This window comes from Muntiacus reevesi, chromosome 1, assembly GCF_963930625.1.
Source record: "Muntiacus reevesi chromosome 1, mMunRee1.1, whole genome shotgun sequence".
NCBI lineage: Eukaryota > Metazoa > Chordata > Mammalia > Artiodactyla > Cervidae > Muntiacus > Muntiacus reevesi.
In genome coordinates this window covers 228613118-228633217 of record NC_089249.1, presented here as the reverse complement: position 1 = coordinate 228633217, position 20100 = coordinate 228613118, and the positions used below count along the sequence as shown (strand labels likewise).

At 45.3% G+C, this 20100-nt stretch overlaps 1 protein-coding gene across 4 annotated transcripts; it reads left to right on the top strand.

The window, feature by feature from the left end:
- Positions 1-12534: 12534 nt before the first annotated feature.
- Positions 12535-18799, top strand: STING1 (stimulator of interferon response cGAMP interactor 1). Of its 4 annotated transcripts, none has more exons than XM_065935525.1 (8): positions 12535-12617; positions 12932-13184; positions 13625-13851; positions 13927-14110; positions 14357-14465; positions 15695-15933; positions 16730-16916; positions 17497-18799. In XM_065935525.1, the coding sequence occupies exons 3-8, from the start codon at positions 13625-13627 to the stop codon at positions 17685-17687; spliced, it is 1137 nt and encodes a 378-aa protein (XP_065791597.1). In that variant the 5' UTR covers positions 12535-12617; positions 12932-13184; the 3' UTR covers positions 17688-18799. The 4 variants fall into 4 exon arrangements, with proteins under 4 accessions (XP_065791597.1, XP_065791598.1, XP_065791595.1 ...); XM_065935526.1 differs by having other exon boundaries at positions 12932-13088; positions 13661-13851; positions 17497-18798; XM_065935523.1 differs by having other exon boundaries at positions 12932-13088; positions 17497-18797.
- The last annotated feature ends 1301 nt before the right edge of the window (positions 18800-20100 follow it).

Here is a 20100-nt window from a genome sequence, read left to right as displayed (position 1 = left end):
TGTGCTTAGTCACTCAGTCGTGTCCAACTCTTTGCGACCCCATGGACTGTAGCCCACCAGGCTACCCCGTCCATGGGGATTCTCCAGGCAAGAATACTGGAGTGGGTTGCCATGCCCTTCTCCAGGGGATCTACCCAACCCAGGGGTTGAAACCAGGTCTCCTGTGTTGCAAATTCTTCACCATCTGAGCCACCAGGGAAGATCAGACACATACATATCTACCCTTTTTTTTCCACACTCACTGCTCTGCAACTTACTCTTTGATCTCATTCTACAGCACTCAGATATTTCCATAACAGTACATAGGGAACCGCCTCATTTTTTAAAAAGTTGCAAAGTATTTCATTGAATGGAAGCAGCCAAATTTATTTAATATGGACTATTTTGTAACTAGTTCTGTTACTTTAAAATGACCATAAATGCCTTTCAGTGTCAGTAATTCTACTGCAACATTATAATTTGTTGTGGCTCTGACCATGTACTGTCATTAACTGATTCCCTAGTGTTGAAAATTTGAGTTGTTTCCTATTTTCTTGTAGTGGCTTCCAAAACAAACAGCATACATCTAGTGAGCCTTTTGGTAATATCCATCAGAAGCCTGAAAAATAGGCATAATCTTTGATCCAGCAATCCCAATTCTAAGAATCTCTCCTGATAATCAGAAAAGTACACAAAGATACACATTCCTATGCTTGCTGCAAAGGAACTGCAAAAGGGACTGAGAACCCCCAGGGAATTTGACTTTGAAGGCCAGAGGGATTTGATTACAGAACTTCCAAAGGACTGGGTAAACAGACTCTTGGAGGGAACAAACAAAACCTTGTGCCCACCAGGACCCAGGAGAAAGGAGCAGTGACCCCACAAGAGACTGAGCCAGGCTTGCCTGTGAGTGTTTAGGAGTCTCTAGTGGAGGTGTGGGTTGACAGTGGCTTGCCATGGGTCAGGGGCACTGACCACAACAGTCCTGGCATAAGTACTTTTAAAGGAGGTCACCATTACTGCCATTACCCTACCATAGTTTGGCCTCAGGCCAAACTTCAGGAAGGAAACACAGCCCCACCCATCAACAGAAAGTTGGATTAAAGATTTATTGAGCATGGCCCCACCCATCAGAGCAAGACCCAGATTCCCCCATGGCCAGTTCCTCCCATCAGGAAGCTTCCACAACTTATCCTTATCCATCAGAGGGCAGACAGAATGGAAACCACCATTACAGAAGCGCGCCGGCCGCTACGGACCGGGCAGAAGTATGGCCATGAGGAGCTACCCCTCGCCCAAGGTCAGGGGTGGCGGCTGAGAGGAAAAACCCCACCTCCAAGGGGCGGCTGCGCGGGTGCAGGAGGGCCAGAGGAGCTACTCCACCTTCAGGGTCAGGAGGGGCAGCCCTGAGGAGATACCCCTCATCCAAGGCAAGGAGCAGCGGCTGCGCTTTGCTGGAACAGCCGTAAAGAGATACCCCACGTCCAAGGTAAGAGAAACCCAAGTAAGATGGTAGGTGTTGTGACAGGGCATCAGAGGACAGACACACTAAAATCATAATCACAGAAAACTAGCCAATCTGATCACACAAACCACAGTCTTGTCTAACTCAATGTAACTGAGCCATGCTGTATGGGCCACCCAAGATGGACGGGTCGTGGTGGAGAGGTCTGACATAATGTGGTCCACTGGAGAAGGGAATGGCAAACCACTTCAGTATTCTAGCCTTGATGGTTGGATGGCATCACTGCCTAAATGGACATGAGTTTGAGCAAGCTCCAGGAGTGGGTAATAGACAGGGAAGCCTGTCATGCTGCAGTCCATGGGGTCACAAAGAATCAGACACGACTGAGTGACCGAACTGACTGACTGATTCTTGCTTTGAGAATCCTATGAACAGTATGAAAAGGCAAAAAGATATGACACTGAAAGAAGAACTTTCCAGGTTGGTAGGTGCCCTATAATATGCTACTGGAGAAGAGTGGAAAAAAGCTCCAGAAAGAATGAAGAGGCTGAGCCAAAGCAAAAACAACGTCCAGTTGTGGATGTGACTGGAATGTGGATGTATGGAAGTCTGATACTGTAAAGAACAATGTTGCATAGGAACCTGGAATGTTAGGGCCATAAATCAAGGCAAATTGGAAGTGGTCAAATAGGAGATGGCAAGAGTGAACATTGACATTTTAGGAATCAGTGAACTAAAATGGAATGGAATGGGTGAATTTAATTCAGATGACCATTATATCTACTACTGTGGGCAAAAGAATCCCTTAGAAAAAATGGAGTAGCTATCATAGTCAACAAAAGAGTCTGAAATGCAGTACTTGGGAGCAATCTCGAAAATGACAGAATGATCTCTGTTCATTTCCAAGGCCAACCATTCAATATCATGGTAATCCAAGTCTGTGCCCCAACGACAAATGCTGAAGAAGCTGAACAGTTCTATGAAGACCTACAAGACCTTCTAGAACTAGCACTAAAAGAGGCGTCCTTTTCATCATAGGGGAGTAGAATGCAAAAGTAGGAAGTCAAGAGATACCTGGAGTAACAGGCAAGTTTGGCCTTGGAGTACAAAAGGAAGCAGGTCAAAGACTAACAATTTTGCCGAGAGAATGCACTGGTCATAGCAAACACCCTGTTCCAATTGCACAAGAGAAGACTCTACACATGGACATCACCAAATGGTCAATACTGAAATCAGATTGATTATTTTCTTTGCAGTCGAAGATGGAGAAGCTCTATACAGTCAGCAAACAAAACCGGGAGCTGACTGTGGCTCAGATCATGAACTCCTTATTGCAAAATTCAGACTTAAATTGAAGAAAGTATGGAAAACCACTATACCATTCAGGTATGACCTAAATCAAATCCCTTACGATTATACAGTGGAAATGACAAATATATTCAAGGGATTAGGTCTGATAGACAGAGTGCCTAAAGAACTATAGACAAAGGCTCATAACATTGTACAGGAGGTGGTGATCAAAACCATCTCCAAAAAGAAGAAATACAAAAAGGCAAAATGGTTGTCTGAGGAGGACCTACAAATAGCTGAGAAAAGAGGAGAAGCAAAAAGCAAAGGAGAAAAGGAAAGATATATCCATCTGAATGCAGAGTTCCAAAGAATATCAAGGAGAGATAAGAAAGCCTTCCTCAATGATCAATGCAAAGAAATAGAGGAAAACAATAGAATGGGATAGACTAGAGGTCTCTTCAAGAAAATTAGAGATACCAAGGGAACATTTCATGCAAAGATGGGCACAATAACGGACAGAAATGGTATGGACCTAACAGAAGCAGAGGATGTTAAGAAGAGGTGGCAAAAGTACACAGAAGAACTATACAAAAAAGATCTTCATGACCCAGATAACCACGATGGTGTGATCACTCATCTAGAGCCATACATCCTGGAATGCAAAGTCAAGTGGGCCTTAGGAAGCATCACTATGAACAAAGCTAGTGGAGGTGATGGAATTCCAGGTGAGCTATTTCAAATTTTTAAAGATGATGCTGTGAAAGTCTGCACTCAATATGCCAGCAAATTTGGAAAACTCAGCAGTGGCCACAGGACTGGAAAAGGTCAGTTTTCATTCCAATCTCAAAGAAAGGCAATGCCAAAGAATGCTCAAACTACCACAAAATTCCACTCATCTCACATGCTAGTAAAGTAATGCTCAAAATTCTCCAAGTGAGGCTTCAACAGTATGTGAACTGAGAATTTCCAGATGTTCAAGATGGTTTTAGAAAAGGCAGAGAAACCAGAGATCAAATTGCCAACATCCGCTGGATCATCAAAAAAGCAAGAGAGTTCCAGAAAAACATCTGCTTCATTGACTATGCCAAAGCCTTTGACTGTTTGGATCACAACAAACTGTGGAAAATTCTTCAAGAGACAGAAATACCAGATCACCTGACCTGCCTTCTCCGAAATATGTATGCAGATCAAGAGACAACGGTTAGAACTGGACATGGAACAACAGACTAGTTCAAAATTGGGAAAGGAGTACATCAAGGCTGTATATTGTCACCCTGTTTATTTAACTTATATGCAGAGTACATCATGTGAAATGAGAGACTGAATGAAGAACAAACTGGAATCAAGATTGCAGAGAGAAATATCAATAACCTCAGATATGCAGATGAAACAACTCTTATGGCAGAAAACAAAGAATTAAAGAACCTCTTGATGAAATTGAAAGAAGAGAGTGAAAAAGTTGGCTTAAATCTCAACATTCAAAAACCAAAAACCATGGCATCCAGTCCCAGCACTTCATGGCGGATAGATGGGGACACAATGGAAACAGTGAGAGACTTAATTTTCTTGGGCTCCAAAATCACTGCAAATGGTGACTGCAGCTATGAAAGTGAAAGATGCTTGCTCCTTGAAAGAAAAACTATGGCCAACCTAGACGCATATTAAAAAGCAGAGACATTACTTTACCAACAAGTTCGGTCTAGACAAAGCTATGGTTTTTCCAGTAGTCATGTATGGATGTGAAAGTTGGACCATAAAGATAGCTGAGCGCCGAAGATTTGATGTTTTTGAACTGTGGTGTTGGAGAAGACTCTTGAGAGTCCCTTGGACTGCAAGGAGATCCAAGCATCCATCCTAAAGGAAATTAGTCCTGAATATTCATTGGAAGGACTGATGCTGAAGCTGAAACTCCAATACTTTGGCCACCTGATGCGAAGAACTGACTCATTTGAAAAGACCCTGCTGCAGGGAAAGACTGAAAGCAGGAGAAGGAAGACAGACGATGAAATGGTTGGATGTCATCACTGACTGGATGGACATGAGTTCGAGCAAGCTCTGGGTGTTGGTGATGGACAAGGAGGCCTGGCATGCTGCAGTCCATGGGGTCGCAAAGAGTTGGACACAACTGTGTGACTGAACTGACCTGATATGTCCCCAAATAGGTCACTGGTTAAATCACAACTCATACTTCTATACCATGGAGTACTAGGTATACACCAAAAATTATGATGAAATTTTATCTTTATTGATACACAAATATGTCTATGAAATGATCCCTTATCTTAAAAAAAGCAAGTTATAAGACTGTATATCTAATGAAATTGTGAAAACAATTTCATTTACAATAACATGAAAAAGAATAAAATAGAAAATAATTTGAGGGTTCCTCTAAACGTTAAACATAGAATTACTGTATGACCTAACAATTCCACTTTCCATGCCCCAAAGAATTGAAAACAGGAGCTCAAACGGATACTTGTGTGTAAATATTCACAGTAGCATTATTCACTATAGTCAAAAGGTGGAAACAACCTACATGTTCATCAATAAATAAATGTGATACATATATAGAGTGGAATATTATTCAGTCGTGAAAAGGAATGCAGTTAAAAGTGAGTCTCCCTCTCTTACTTGCTCTCAGTCACTTAGCTCCCCTCCCTGAAGTTTGCCTTCATAAAAAGGAATGACATTCTGGTACATGATACCACTATGTGGATGAACCTTAAAAACATTATGTTAAGTGGAATAAGCCAGACACCAAGGACAAATAGCATGTGGTTTAACTTACATAAAATATAGAGGGTAGGCAAATTCATGGAGAAGGAAGTGGCAACCCACTCCAACAATCTTGCCCAGGAAATCGCAGGACAGAAGAGCCTGGAGGGCTACAGTCCCTGGGGTCGCAAGAGTCAGACACGATTTAGCGACTAAACCACCACCAGCATGCAAACTCATAGAGACAAAAAAGTGGATTACCAGAGCCTGAAGGAAGGGAAAAGCCGAGAGTTACTGCTTAATAAGTATAGAGCTTCTGTCTGGGATGGTGAAAAATTTTGGAAACAGATAGTGGTGACTATTGTACAACACTGTGAATGTAATTACTACCCCTGAATCGTACACCTAAAGTGGTTAAAGTGTAGACTTCCCTAGTGGTCCAGTGGTTAAGAATCCATCTGCCAATGCGGGGGACACAGAGTGATCTCTGGTTCAGGAAGATCCCACATGCCTCAAGGCAACTAAGCCTATAGGCCATAAATACTAAAGCCCACAAGCCCTAGAGCCTGTGCTTTGCAGAAAGAGGAGCCACAGCAATGAGAAGTTCAAGTACCAAAACTAGATGACTCACCTAGTTCCAACGTTATCTCAAAATGCATGTTGTGGGTGAGGGGCCTGGAGCCACTCTGAGTTTTGAGACATCTTTCTCTAATTAACAGCTTCCTGATAGGTATATAACATACTGGTAAAGGCTAGCAAGGGGACACTCTTTCTGCTCCCTTCTGATGTCTATGTCAGAAGCTTTCTCTATCTCTTTTGTATTTTAATAAAACTTTATTACACAAAAGCTCTTTTGATCAAGCCTCATCACTGGCCCTGGATTGAATTCCTCTTCTCTGGAGGCCAAGAATCCCAGCATCTTTCGTGGCTCAACAACAATCTTTCAGTGGTACAGTGGATAAAAATCCACTTGCCAATGCAGGAGACACAGGTTCATTCCCTGGTCCAGGAAGATTCTACATGCTGCAGAGCAACTAAGCCTATATGCCACAACTACTGAGGCTGAGGGCCCTAGAGCCTGTGCTCCACAGCAAGAGAAGCCACCACAACAAGAGGCCCATGCACTGCAACCAAGAGTAACCCTCGCTGTGAACAACTAAAGAAAGCCTGTGCACAGCAACAAAGACCCAGTGCAGTCAAATAAATAACAAAATTATGAAATTGTTGGATGGCCTCACTGACTCGATGGACATGAGTTTGAGCAAGCTCCAGGAGTTGGTGATGAACAGGGAAGCCTGGCATGCTGCAGTCCATGGGGTTGCAAAGAGTTGGACATGACTGAGTGACTGAACTGAACTGACTGATAAAAAGGAATAAGAATAAATTTTAAAAATAAAATGATTAAAGAGGCAAATTTTGTGTTATACACATTTACCACAATTTTAAAAGTCCAAAGTAGAGTAAAATACTAAATAAGTGCAAAACTTCTACTGTATACAATATAAAATATTGCTAAAAGGAATTTTAAAAGACCTGAATAAACGGGAAGACATCTCATGTTCAAGGGCTTGATAATGTTAACATGATAATATTATCCAAACTGATCTATAGAATCAACATGATACCTGTCAAAATCCCAGATGACTTCCTTGCAGAAATTGACAAGTTGATCCCAAAATTTCTATGGGAAATTAAGCAGCCCAAATAGCCAAAACAATCTTGAAAAGGAAGAGCAAAGTTGGAGGACTCACATTTTCTAATTTCAAAGCTTACTACAAGTTACAGTAACCAAGATGGTGTGGACTAGGATAACAATGGATACATAGATCAATGGAAAAGAATTGAGAATTCATAAATAGAATTCACATTTAGAGTCAGTTGATTTTTGACAACTGACCAAACAATTTGTGCCAATGGAGAAAGGCTAGTTTTTGACAAATGGTGCTGGGGCAACTGGGTATCTATATGAAGAAGAATATGAATCTTTAACTCACATCACATATAAAAAGATTCAAAATGGACCAGAGGTATAAATGTAAAAGCCAAAATCATTAAACTCTTAGGAGAAAACATATATACAAACCACTGTGACCTTGATTAAGGCAATAGCTTCTTAGATATAGCACCAAAAGGACAAGCAACAAACTAAAAGCTAAATTAGGTTTTATAAAAATTAATAACATTCAGGTTTCAAAGGACAACATGAGGAAAGTGAGAAAACAACCTAAAGAATAGGAGAAAAATTTTGCAAAAAGCATTTATCTGATACAGGACTTGTATCTAGAATATACAAAAAAAACCTCCTATGATTATCACAATAACAAATTATTAAATAATAGTAAAAAGACAAATACCCAACTAAAAATGGACAAAAAAATATGAGTAGGCTTTTCTCAAAAAAGATATGCAATAGCAATAAACACACAAAAAGATGTTCAACATCATTTACCATCAGGAAAATGCGAATCAAAACCACAGTAAGATAACACCTCATATCAATGAAACGAGAATGGCTATAATCAAAAAGACAGATAAGTGGGTCATAGAGTATCTTGCTTTGATTTATGTCATAAAGTGGTCAGCCTATGTTTTCCTCTAAGAGTTTTATAGTTTCTGGTCTTACATTTAGGTCTTCAATCCATTTTGAGTTTATCTTTGTGTATGGTGTTAGTAAGTGTTCTAATTTCATTTTGTTACATGTAGCTGTCCAGTTTTCCCAGAACCACTTATTGAAGAGATTGTCTTGGCCCCATTGTATATTCTTACCTCCTTTGTCAAAAATAAGGTACCCATAGGTGCATGGTTTATTTTTTGGATTTCTATCTTGTTCCATTGGCCTATAGTTCTGTTTTTGTGCCAGTACCATTCTGTCTTGATGACTGTAGCTTTGTAGTATAATCTGAAATCAGGAAGTTGATTCCTCCAGCTCCATTCTTCTTTCTCAAGACTGCTTTGGCTATTCAGTGTTTTTGGTGTTTCCATATGAATTGTGAAAATTTTTGTTCTAGTTCTGTGGAAAATGCCATTGGTAATTTGATAGGGATCACACTGAATCTGTAGATTGCATTTGGTAGTGTGGTCATTTTCACAATATTGATTCTTCCTACCCAGGAACGTGGAATATCTCTCCATCCATTTATGTCATCTTTGATTTCTTTCATCAGTGTCTTATATTTCTGTACACAGTTCTTTTGTCTCCTTAGGTAGGTTTATTTCTAGATACTTTATTCTGTTTGTTGCAGTGGTGAATGGGATTGATTCCTTAATTTCTCTTTCTGATTTTTCATTGTTAGTATATAGGAATGCAAGTGATTTCTGTGTATTGATTTTGTATCCTGCAACTTTGGTAAATTCACTGATTAGCTCTAGTAATTTTCTGATAGTATCTTTAGGATTTTCTCTGTATAGTATCATGTCATCTGCAAACAGTGAGAGCTCTACCACCTCACTCAGCCCTGCACATCAGAGGAAAAAAACAAGCAAACTCAGCACAAATATCACCCTATACAAAGCTTACACAAATCATTGAACCAAACTTTGGAGGGCAGAAACCAAAAGGAAGAAAGAATTCGACCTTGAAGCCTACAAGGTTTCTTTTCAGGTAATGAAAATGTTCTAAATTTGATTGTGATGATGTGACTATATTAAAACTATTGAACTGTGCATTAAATAGGTAAGTTGTATGGTATGTGAATATCCTAATTAGGCTGTTACCCAAAACTAACAAAAAACAACTGTAGATTTCCCCACCCTCATGAATACCACCTTCCAGGAAGATGTAGGGCCTTACATAAATAAAAGGTTATTTATCCTCTGAAGATACAGTAGCTCAATCAACTGTGCTTCACCAACCCCAGTCAGGCATCATCCAGCCCCGTTTTCTATCACATTTACTAGGATATTGTCTTGTCCAAGAAATACCATGACACACTAGACAGCTGCATGATGGGGCAATAAAGTTACAACAAAGAGGTGGCTGGGGTCAGACTCAGAGCCACCCACAGGTGGGACGTCAAGTCTCTGTGTCTGCTTGAGCCCAGGATAGAGGCCAAGATGAGAGGGGCTGACAACTTGAAGAAAGTGATTCTCAATGGTTATGATGATGACGGTGATGGTGATGGTGATTAGAGTTAGCTATCACTGAGAACTTACAAATCAGGCCTACAGACACATTATTTCTTTTCATTCTCAAGACAATTTTATGAGGAAAAAAAAAGTATTACTTCCCCCCACTTAGCTATGAGGAAGCTAAACTTCAAAGAAGTTAAATAACTGGGCCAAAGGGAGGGAAGTTAGATTCAAGTTGCAGACTGTCAAGCTGACAGATTGCTGCCCTCTGGTTAGTTTCTGAGGACCAACACTCTGTTCCACAGCCTGCTTGCTCCTGGGGCCTCTCCTTCACTTACTGGTAGTTGCTTCTTGCCTCCAGACACCCCGGAAGTGCTGGTCTGAGGTGGTTTTCATTTCTATTTCCAACCCAGTTATAGCTTCCATGTGTCTTCTACAACTTGGACCTAACTTCCCTTTGTGGTCCTCAGCTTCCTCTTTGGATGCCAGATGGCTATCTAGAAGAGCTTTGAGGTCTTTGCCCATCAGCACAGGTGATGAGGACAATCCCATCCATGCAGTTGTTGAAAGTCCCCATGCTCTGAGGCCCTGGCCACAACCCACAAGGTTCCAAACAATTCTCCAGCAACCTTTCTTCCAGCACTGATGTTATGTATTGAACTGTGTCCCCCAAAAGAGATACTGAAGTCCTAACTCCCTCTACCTGTGAATGTGACCTTATTTGGAGGCAATGTCTTTGTAGTTGCAATTGAGTTAAGATGAGGTGATTAAGGTCGGCCCTAATCCAATGGACAACACTGGTGTCCTTATAAGAAGAGGGAGTGCCATGTGAAGACAGGGACACACAGGGAGACCGTCATCCTTTGATGATGGAGGCAGAGGTTCAAGTGCTACAGCTGCAAACCAAGGAACACCTGGGGCTGCCAGAAAGTGGAAGAGGCAAGGAAATGTCCTTCTCTACCACCAGCATACTCCAAACAACTAATACACGTTCAATGTCAGGAAAAGAAACCTTAAAAACATGATGAGCTAAAAGGGAAAAGCATACCAAAAATCACCCATAATCCTGCTACATGGAGTAATCATTGTTAGCGTTTTTCCTGTCATGTAGCCTTCCAGACCTTTTTTCGTGCAACGTGTATTTCTAACAATGCAATTATACTATTTTATACTCTGCTTTTTTCCCAGTAAGAAGCAATATGCTAAAGATATTTAAGAGTCAACATACAAAATTACATCTTCATATTTAGTGGCTACCTAACATTCTAAGATAAACCACGATTTAATCAGTCCCCTATTGTTGGACATTTAGATTTTAGTTTTTCTCTGGTATAAACAACACTTGCACAAACATCTGAAAATGGGCATCTTTGTGCCTTTGTCTGATTATTTCTTTTTTTAAAAAAAAATTATTTATTTTTGGCTGTGCTGGATCTTCATTGCCACTCAGGCTTTTCTCTTTGTGGCACACGGGCCCAATTGTTCCATGGCATGTGAGATCTTCTCGACCCAGGGATTGAAACCGTGTCTCTTGCATTAGCAGGCAGATTCTTTTCGACTGAGCCACCAGGGAGGCCCTGATTATTTCTTAATGAAGGATTCCCAGAAGTGAATTGCTAGGTCTATGATTCTATGTATCTTTTAAGGCTTCTGATGCATGGTACCAATCTGGCCTATAAACAGAGAATCTTCCTCTAGGAGAAGGGGGCAGAGATGAAGAACAGGTTCAGCAGAAATGATGACCATTGTGGAGCAGTGGAACTGACAGAAATGGTACCACCCAGGGGAGGTGGTGCTAGCTGCTGGGCAGGATCAGTATCAGTATCAGTTCAGTTGCTCAGTCGTGTCTGACTCTTTGCGACCCCATGAACCGCAGCATGCGAGGCCTCCCTGTCCATCACCAACTCCTGGAGTTTACCCAAACTCATGTCCATTGAGTTGGTGATGCCATCTAACCATCTCATCCTCTGTCGTCCCCTTCTCCTCCTGCCTTCAATATTTCCCAACATCTGGGAAGGCGGGGCAGGATAGTAAAGGCCAAAGGTTGCTTGGCACAGGGGGACTTTGGGACAACTGTGGATTTGCCCACTCTGGAAGGACTCTGCTCAGACATTTTCTTTGACAACCTTGACTTTCTTTGGTTTTGAAGCACCGGAGCCTTTGTCCACCACAGGGGGCCCCCTTTGTGAGCTTTTGTGGGGGGGAGAAAGTACAGGGAATTCTCTCCATTCTTGGAAAATTATTTTTAAAAATGAGAGTTTTCTGGGAGCCTCCTTGCTCCCAAGAGGCCAGTGGCATCTATGGACGTGGTGTGTCTTCTTGTGTCTGGTTGGGATGTGGGTAAGGGTCCAGGCAAGTACCCTCTGGCCTGGGCATATATGGACTGCTTCTGCTCTGTGGCTTCTGTCCCAATCCCACTCCTGAGCCTGCCCCCTTCTCGAATCTGATCAGCTTACTGGTATGCCAGAAAATGGCCAGAAACACTCTCCACCCTCTGGCAAAGTGCAAGCATGAAATTTGATCCTGGTCCTTCCACCCCTTTCTGGGGAATCAAGGCACAGAACCAGCTGGGTTTTGAAGTCACCCACCTGATTCATGTCCCCACTCCCTTCTTTACTAGCAGGGGGACAGGGGCAAGTTAATTAACCTCACTGAAGCTCAGATTGTCCATGAGAATAGTATTATACCTTCCTGATAGGGTGACTGAGTGGACTAAGTGAAACAATATATGTAACACTTGGCATAATGTCTGGAGCACAGTAAGCACTTAATTATTATTATTATTATTATTATTATTATTATCATTATTACTATCATTATCCATGCGACTGCCTTTTTGACTGGAAGCACCAGGTTCTCTGGGAAGTCACAGGTGTTGCTATAATACTTCCTATGGAGAGCCGAAACCCCACACTTCAGGAGCCCTTTGGCTCTCACTCAGTTTTTTACTAGAAGGCTATTGTTACAGGAAATAACTCTTCATTTTCCCCGCCTCTAGTCTGATGTCAGAGTCTTCAGAAAAAGAGGATCTGCATCTGCAAGTCAGAATAAAACCACCAGGCAGGGGAGCATGGTGCAGTGTGTATGCTTGGCTGGTCGTGTGAGTCTCGCGAGGGTGTTGGTAGAGTGTGTTTGACTGGAAGGGGGGTGCTTGAGGGACAGTTAGTGTTCAGGGTTGTGGCTGTGAGGAGTGTGAGAGGGTTTCTGAACACCCTTGGTTTGAGGGGTGGACGATGGAATGGGGGCCTTCTCAAGCTTTCTCCCTCACCCCAAGGCAGGCGTGGCTGACCAGGATGCAGTGGGAGGGAGGAAATAACCTCCTCTGCGAGCACAGTGAGGCTGTGGTCTGGTGAGATGCCAGCGTTGGAGTGCTGTGGAGGAAGCTTCAGTTGTTTTTAACCTTTCATTTTTCAGGCTCTACCCTGAGAGGCCACCCTTGGTTGCTGGGAGCCCTGGTGCTGGACCTTCTCTCCCTGTCGACTTCCAGAAACAACCTGCAGTCTGAGAGGTAGAAGATCAGGAGCCAGCCAGCCAGAGCTCTAAGACTGAGGACCCTGCAGAGGCAGCAGAGGTGGGTGCCTCCACCCTCTGAACTGTGGTTTACAGCTTTGCTGCCTAAGGTCCTCCCTGGGGAGGACTGTGGGGAAAGGGAAGACTTGGTCCCCTGGTGAGTGGTACCTCACAGGACACTTTCAGGTCTGGGTCTGGGGTAATAGCTGTCTTCTTTCTTCACCACACCTGTGGTCTCACTGGGGCTGGGTGAGGTGTTTATGTGTTGTTGTTCATTTACTAAGTCATGTCCGACTCTTTGCATCCCCAGGGACTACGGCACACCGGGCTTCCTTGTCCTTCACTATCTGCCCGAGTTTGCTTCAACTCATGCATTTCTTTCTCTACCTACTCTGTTAGCAACAAATCTTTTTTGGGTTGGACCTCTAGGATGCTGTATGCCCAACCTGTCCCCTAGAGGTGTCTCCAGGAGCATCTTCTGGGTATGGCTGGGCACCAGGGAACTGGAGAGCTGGGGTACATGCCCACTCAGGGCCTCAGTCCTGGAACTGTAGGAGAGTGAGGGGAGCACAATCATGGATTTCTTGATACCCACAGATGCCTCACTCCAGCCTGCATCCATCCATCCCACAGCCCAGGGGTCACAGGACCCAAAAGGCAGCCTTGGTCCTGCTAAGTGCCTGTCTGGTAGCCCTTTGGGGCCTGGGGGAGCCACCAGACTATACTCTCAAGTGGTTGGCGCTCCACCTGGCCTCCCAGGAGATGGGACTGCTGATCAAGGGGATCTGCAGTCTGGCCGAGGAGCTGCGCCACGTCCACTCCAGGTGACTCCCTGAAGTACCTCCTGCCCCTCTCTGGCCGAGCTGGGCTGGGGTCTGGAACTTTTGTGTCACCTGCAGATACCACGGCAGCTACAGGAGGGCAGTGCGGGCCTGCCTGTGCTCCTCCATGCGCTGCGGAGCCCTGCTGCTGCTGTCCTGCTATTTCTACTGCTCCCTCCCAAACATGGCTGGCTTGCCCCTCACTTGGATGCTTGCTCTCCTGGGCCTCTCACAGGCACTTAACATCCTCCTGGGCCTCCAGGTATCACACACAGGGAGGTGGAGGGTCTGGTCGGGTGGAGGTGTGGCTATTGTGACCTGCTCTGAGCTCAGTACTGGGAGTGGGATCAGTTTAGAAGCTGATCCTTGGACTAGAGCCTAAAATGGTCTGGGTTCAGCAGTGGCAGAGAAGGGAGCCAGTTGGCAGGAGGTTGGGAAATTTTCTTGGGGGAGGAGCGCTCTCGTTATCCTTCATAGAGGCCCTCCAGCCCCACCCTGCTGTCCACAGGGCCTGGCCCCAGCAGAGGTCTCTGCAATCTGTGAAAAAAGGAACTTCAACGTGGCCCATGGGCTGGCCTGGTCATATTATATTGGATACCTGCGGCTGATCCTGCCAGGTGGGCCATCCTCTATGCCCCCATTTCTAGATCTGTAAGACATACAACCTTGTTTCCAGAAGTCACTATACTTTTCAAAGCATTTTCTTTTTTTTCCCCAAGAGTTCTCAATTGCTATTTATTTTTCCAAAGCTTATTTATTTATTGCTGTTGGGAGTACAATTGCTTTACAGTGTTGTGTTAGTGTCTGCTGTATGATGAAGTGAATCAGCTATGTGTACACATGTATCCCGTCCCTCTTGGACCTCCCTCCCACGCCACCCCCATTCTACCTGTCGAGGTCATCACAGAACACAGAGTTGAGCTTCCTGCAAAGCATTTTCAGTCTAACAAACCATAGGATTCCAAAAGTGATCTTATAGGCTTGAAGGCTGTTACTATTTTGCCTGGTTTGCAGGAAGAAATTTGGGGCTTAGATTCATTAAATGACTTGTCCCAAGTCACCCATGAATTCTTTCAATAAATATTTGCTGCAAGCTGTATGCCCTTCATTTACATTAAAATTCTCTTTTAATTCACATCCCCTGGAGAAGGGAAAGGCCACCCACTCCAGTATTCTGGCCTAGAGAATTCCATGGACTCTATAGTTCATGGAGTCGCAAAGAATAGGATACGACTGAGCGACCTTCACTTTCACTTCTGTGAGGACAGGATAATCATCACCCCTGTTTTAGAGTTAAGAACATCACTATTCTGAGAGATAAAGTGACTTGTCCAAAGTCACACACCTTAGCTATAGGAGGAAGCAGGATTCGAACACAGGCCTATCCAGAGCCTGGACCCTTGACTACCCCACTGGAAACTTACAAATCGCATCTCATTCTTCTGACTTGCTGGCCAGGACTGTGGTTCTCCCCCATCTCATGGCTGCCTTTGCTAGACAGCAGGGCTTCGGCTAGAGGCCTGGCTCAGTGCACCTGGAGTTGCTGGGTATGGCAACTCCCAGGGCTCTGCCTGCCTCTCAGAGCCCTGAAAGCTGTAGTGGGAAGGAATGGGGCTAACAGAAATCTGGACAAAGGTCAAATGAGGGGGAGAAAGGGGTGGTGGGAGTAGGTGAAGCATTATTGCCTAATGCTCTGCCTCTCCTGGCCCCCCAGGCAATGCCTGTGGGCTGGCCCCCCAGGGCTCTTGCACCCACACAGTGAGGGCAACAATGGCCTGCATCTCTGTCCTGAGTTGGTTGGGAGACAGAGTTGGTGGAAATGACTTCTTGGACCTCTCCACCCTAGGGTTCCGGGCCCGGATCCAAATTTACAATCAGTTCCACAACAACACGCTACAGGGCGCAGGAAGCCACCGGCTGCACATCCTCTTCCCGTTGGACTGTGGGGTGCCTGACGACCTGAGCGTGGCTGACCCCAACATTCGCTTCCTACACGAGCTGCCCCAGCAGAGTGCCGACCGCGCCGGCATCAAGGGCCGGGTTTACACCAACAGCATCTATGAGCTTCTGGAAAATGGGCAGCGGGTGCGTGTGCAGGGAAGCAGGTGGCACTGGGAAAGGGTCAGGCCTAGAGACTCAGAACTCCGAGCCCTGGCCAAGCTGTGATAAAAATTCACTGTCCTTCTTGTGCCTCAGTTTCTCTGATCTGTCCCAGGGCTGGGCAAAATTAGGTTCTGAGTGATAATGATTAAGTAACATTTATTTATTTATGACTGTATTGTGAGGCTTGCGAGATATTAGTTCTCTGACCAAGGATTAAACCCTGGCATGGAGTCCTCACCATGAACCACCATGGAATTCGAAGTAACATTTATTGAGCACTTATTGCAAGCCAGATGCTCTTCCAGGTGCTTCATCTGACCACCTCATTGAATCCTCACCACCACTCTGTGGTGTAGGGACTGTTATGACCCCTGCTTTGTAGAAGAGGACACTGAGACTCAGAGAACCAGGGCAGAAGTGGACAATTTCACCCTGAGTGTACCATGCTCTGGAACATAAAGTTGCCCAGATGAAGGTCGAGAGAATGTCTGAAGGATTTCATGTAGGCTGTGGGGAATCCAAGCAGAGTTGAACCCAGAGTTCAGTCCCCGGACTTGACTTCCAGCTGGAGTAGTTGACAGCCTAGATGAAGGATCTGGGAATAGTAAATTTAATGCAGTCCCTGGCCATGATTTTAGGAGTGGGGTTTACAGGCAAAGGTCATCAACCCCATCAGGTGGCCACCTCCCAGACTCTACCCCTACAGATTGAGCAGTGGGGTCCAGAGTCTGCCTGCCTGGCCCCTGGCTGAATCTGGTCTTCCTTTTACCTCCTCCAGGCAGGCGTCTGTGTCCTGGAATATGCCACCCCCTTGCAGACCCTGTTTGCCATGTCACAGGATGGCCGAGCTGGTTTTAGCCGGGAGGATCGGCTAGAACAGGCCAAACTCTTCTGCCGGACACTTGAAGACATCCTGGCAAATGCCCCTGAGTCTCAGAACAACTGCCGCCTCATTGTCTACGAGGGTAAGGGGGTGAAAAGCTGAAGGACAGGAAGGGTTGGGGGCCTCAAGGGCCTCCCAGGTGCTCGGCAGGAGATAGGACAGTCCTCAGCCTTCCTGAGTGGTCAGGGCATTCAAGCCCTGCCTCTTTCTCCCCTGGAGAAGGTCCTATCTCCCCACCATGGGACACCTGATGGCTTTCTGAGGTCTTTGGCTATGGGTCCTGGGTGGAGCATGAAGGGGTGGCTCCAGGGGCCTCTTACTTCATCTAGAGTACCAGAGAAAGCAGATAGCCCCCGGCCACCAGCCAAGACACCAGGACTGCAGCCTCAGCAGTGTCACTCCCTTACTCTGTGACCTTAGGCAGTTCTCTGTCCCTTTCATCTCTAATGTATCATCTCTAAAAGCAGGAGAGTAGAATTCTCTTGTCTCTAAAACCACTGCTAGCTCTAGGATTTCATGAAACTCTAGTCCCAATGGCTAGGGATGGGGAGGAGGTGGGAAAGGGAGGGTTGGAGGAGCCCCCCAGCAAGTCCTCTGGGTGTGCTGGAGTGAGAATGTGTGAGGCCTTCACCACCCCCTACACATTGCCCTCCTCATTCCAGAAACTGCAGAGGGAAGCAGCTTCTCCTTGTCACAGGAAATTCTCCAGCACCTTCGACAGGAGGAAAGGGAGGTTACCATGGGCAGCATGGAGACCTCAGTGATGCCCGGTTCCTCTGTCCTGTCCCAAGAGCCTGAGCTCCTCATCAGTGGCATGGAAAAGCCTCTCCCGCTCCGCTCGGATGTCTTCTGAGGCCCCAGTCACCTCTCCTGAGCCCCCAGCCAACCCTGAGACTCTGAGAGGATGTCTTTCTTCAGCAGCTGGAGGCCTAGCAGAACCATTTCCTCCCTCTCAGAGAAGGTCCTTGGACTTGACATTTCAAGATGAATCCTGTAACCTTGGGCAAGTTATTTCACCTCTCTGAGCCTCAGTGTCCTCATCTATGAAATGGGATTATAATCATTGCCCTATCTACCTCACAGGGCAGTTATGAGTAGTATGGTTGTATGGTTTTTCTGCAAACTCTAAATGCCAGGTCAGGGGCTTCCCTGGTGGCCCAGTGGTTAAGAATCCATCTGCCAACGTCAGGGATGTGAGTTCGATCCCTGGTGTGGAAAGATTCCACATGCCTCAGAGCAGCTAAGCCTGTACTCCACAACTACTGAGCCCGTGCTCCAGAGCCCATGAGCCGCAACTATTGAGCACATGTGCCACAACTATTGAGGGCCATGCATAGAGCCTGTGCTCTGCAACAAGAGAAGCCACTGCAATGAGAAGCCCATGCACTGCAGCTAAGAATAGCCCCTGCTCACTGCAACCAGACAAAGCCCACATGCAGCAACAAAGAACCAGCACAACCAAAATAATAATAAATAAATGAAAAAAATCCTTAAAAAATAAATGTAAATTTATTATAAGGTAATATTTACTTATTATAAATAAGGTAAACTTAAGGGATCTTCCAGGTGTCCTCCATTGGATGCTCAGACCTACCCTCCACCTCTCCTCTGTCCTAGGATGGCATCAACAGGCACCCTTGCCCTCTGACTTCTGGTCACATTCAGATGATGGGAAGCCACAGTGAGAGAAGGGAGAGGAGGCGGGGTATTTATTCCCCCACGTCTCTCCCAGGAGTTTCAAGGTCACTGTGGGCTCTCTTCATCTAGACCTATAGTACCCTTTCAGTAACCATGTCTATCTCCAGGTTTCATTAACTTCCTCCTCCCCATCCCTCTTCAGGCCTGCCATGGTACTGGCATCTCACTGATGCTCACCTAAAATGCTCCCTCTCACTTGTTTCCTTATACCTGCCCTTTCTAAATAGTCCCCTTTAATTTTTATTAAAAAATTTTAAATTACAAATTAAAAAAAAAAAATGTTTTGGCCGCATCACATGGCATGTGGGATTTTAGTTCACTGACCCAGGATTGAACCTGAGCCCATGCAGTGGAAGAACAGAGTCTTAACCACTGAACTAACAGGGAAGTCCTTAAGTAGTCCCCTCTTTAAACACTCTTCAGGTTATTTATTTGAGTATGCCATCTTTTTCTGGCCAGACTCTGATACAGGCAGTTGCCCTTTATTATCAGCAATGTCCGAATCTGCTTGCACACAGCTCCTCACACGCCTCCTCATCAGGGCCGTGGGGTAGTGGCCATCATTACAATGTAGGCTGAGGGCATAGAGCTGGGAAGCAACCCACTTCGCCTGCCTGTTCAATGCCCTGTCTCCAGTGGGTGGCTTGGGGGACAGAGAGGAGCCTGAGCCAGCACAGAGATCCCGTAAGGAGTAAACACAGCTGTGTCCTGGGCAAAGGGACTACTCAAAGAAGCAGGGCCACTGAATAAATGTCCCTGGATGAGACTCCCCTGAATAACGGGGAGGAGAGTTTGTGTGAGGTGATGGGATATACTCTGGAGACCTTGGACAACACAGCTGGCTACTCACCTGCCACACTTCATGCCATCATTGTTAGAACTGATCCACTGTGGCAACCACTGTGGGGGCAAAGTTGCCCCCATCTGGGAGACCAGACAGCCTATTTCTGCCAGTTCCATCCATTCCACCCAAGACTTATTCCCTCTCTCCCATCTTTGTTTTTATCACAAATGCTCGATATGAATTTCTGAGTATAGCATTACTGTGGAGAAAAACTCCACACAGACACACATTTGTCAGAAGCAACCCACTGCCCCCAAGGATGACAGAGCCAAGGGAGTGAAGGGGAAACAGTCCCCTCCCCTCCCCCATTTTACCAGCCATTCTGCCCCTGAGGATCCCCCAACATCACATCAGTCACTCCAACACCTAAAAATCAGCCCAACAAGATCTTTACCTACCCATCCAGCCCCCAACATGGTTCTCAGACTGTGAAGTCTGCCAGTCCCAGGTTCAAGTCCTGACCCTACCACTTAGTACCTGGGTCATGCTGGAGTCTTGATATCCCCAAATGTAAGTGGAGAAAACAGTGGCTCCTCCTCCTCCTCAGGCTGTATGAGGAGTAAACATTATAATATCTGTAGGTCCACAGATGAGCCTGGAGCCCAGCACACAATGGGCCCACAAGAAGGAGCAACTATTAACATTATAGCTGCCTCTTACCAATTCCAGTGGAGGCCAGTCCTCTGCACACATTAGTCTCTATTCCTCTTCATCTGTTATTTCT

What these genes read in the sequence shown, in the direction of transcription:
- STING1 (XM_065935525.1), top strand. Translation starts at nt 13,625, where the DNA reads ATGCCTCACTCCAGCCTGCATCCATCCATCCCACAGCCCAGGGGTCAC. An exon ending in CTGCGCCACGTCCACTCCAG is followed by an intron (nt 13,852 to 13,926) that starts GTGACTCCCTGA and finishes TGTCACCTGCAG; the next exon opens with ATACCACGGCAGCTACAGGA. An exon ending in CCTGCGGCTGATCCTGCCAG is followed by an intron (nt 14,466 to 15,694) that starts GTGGGCCATCCT and finishes TCTCCACCCTAG; the next exon opens with GGTTCCGGGCCCGGATCCAA.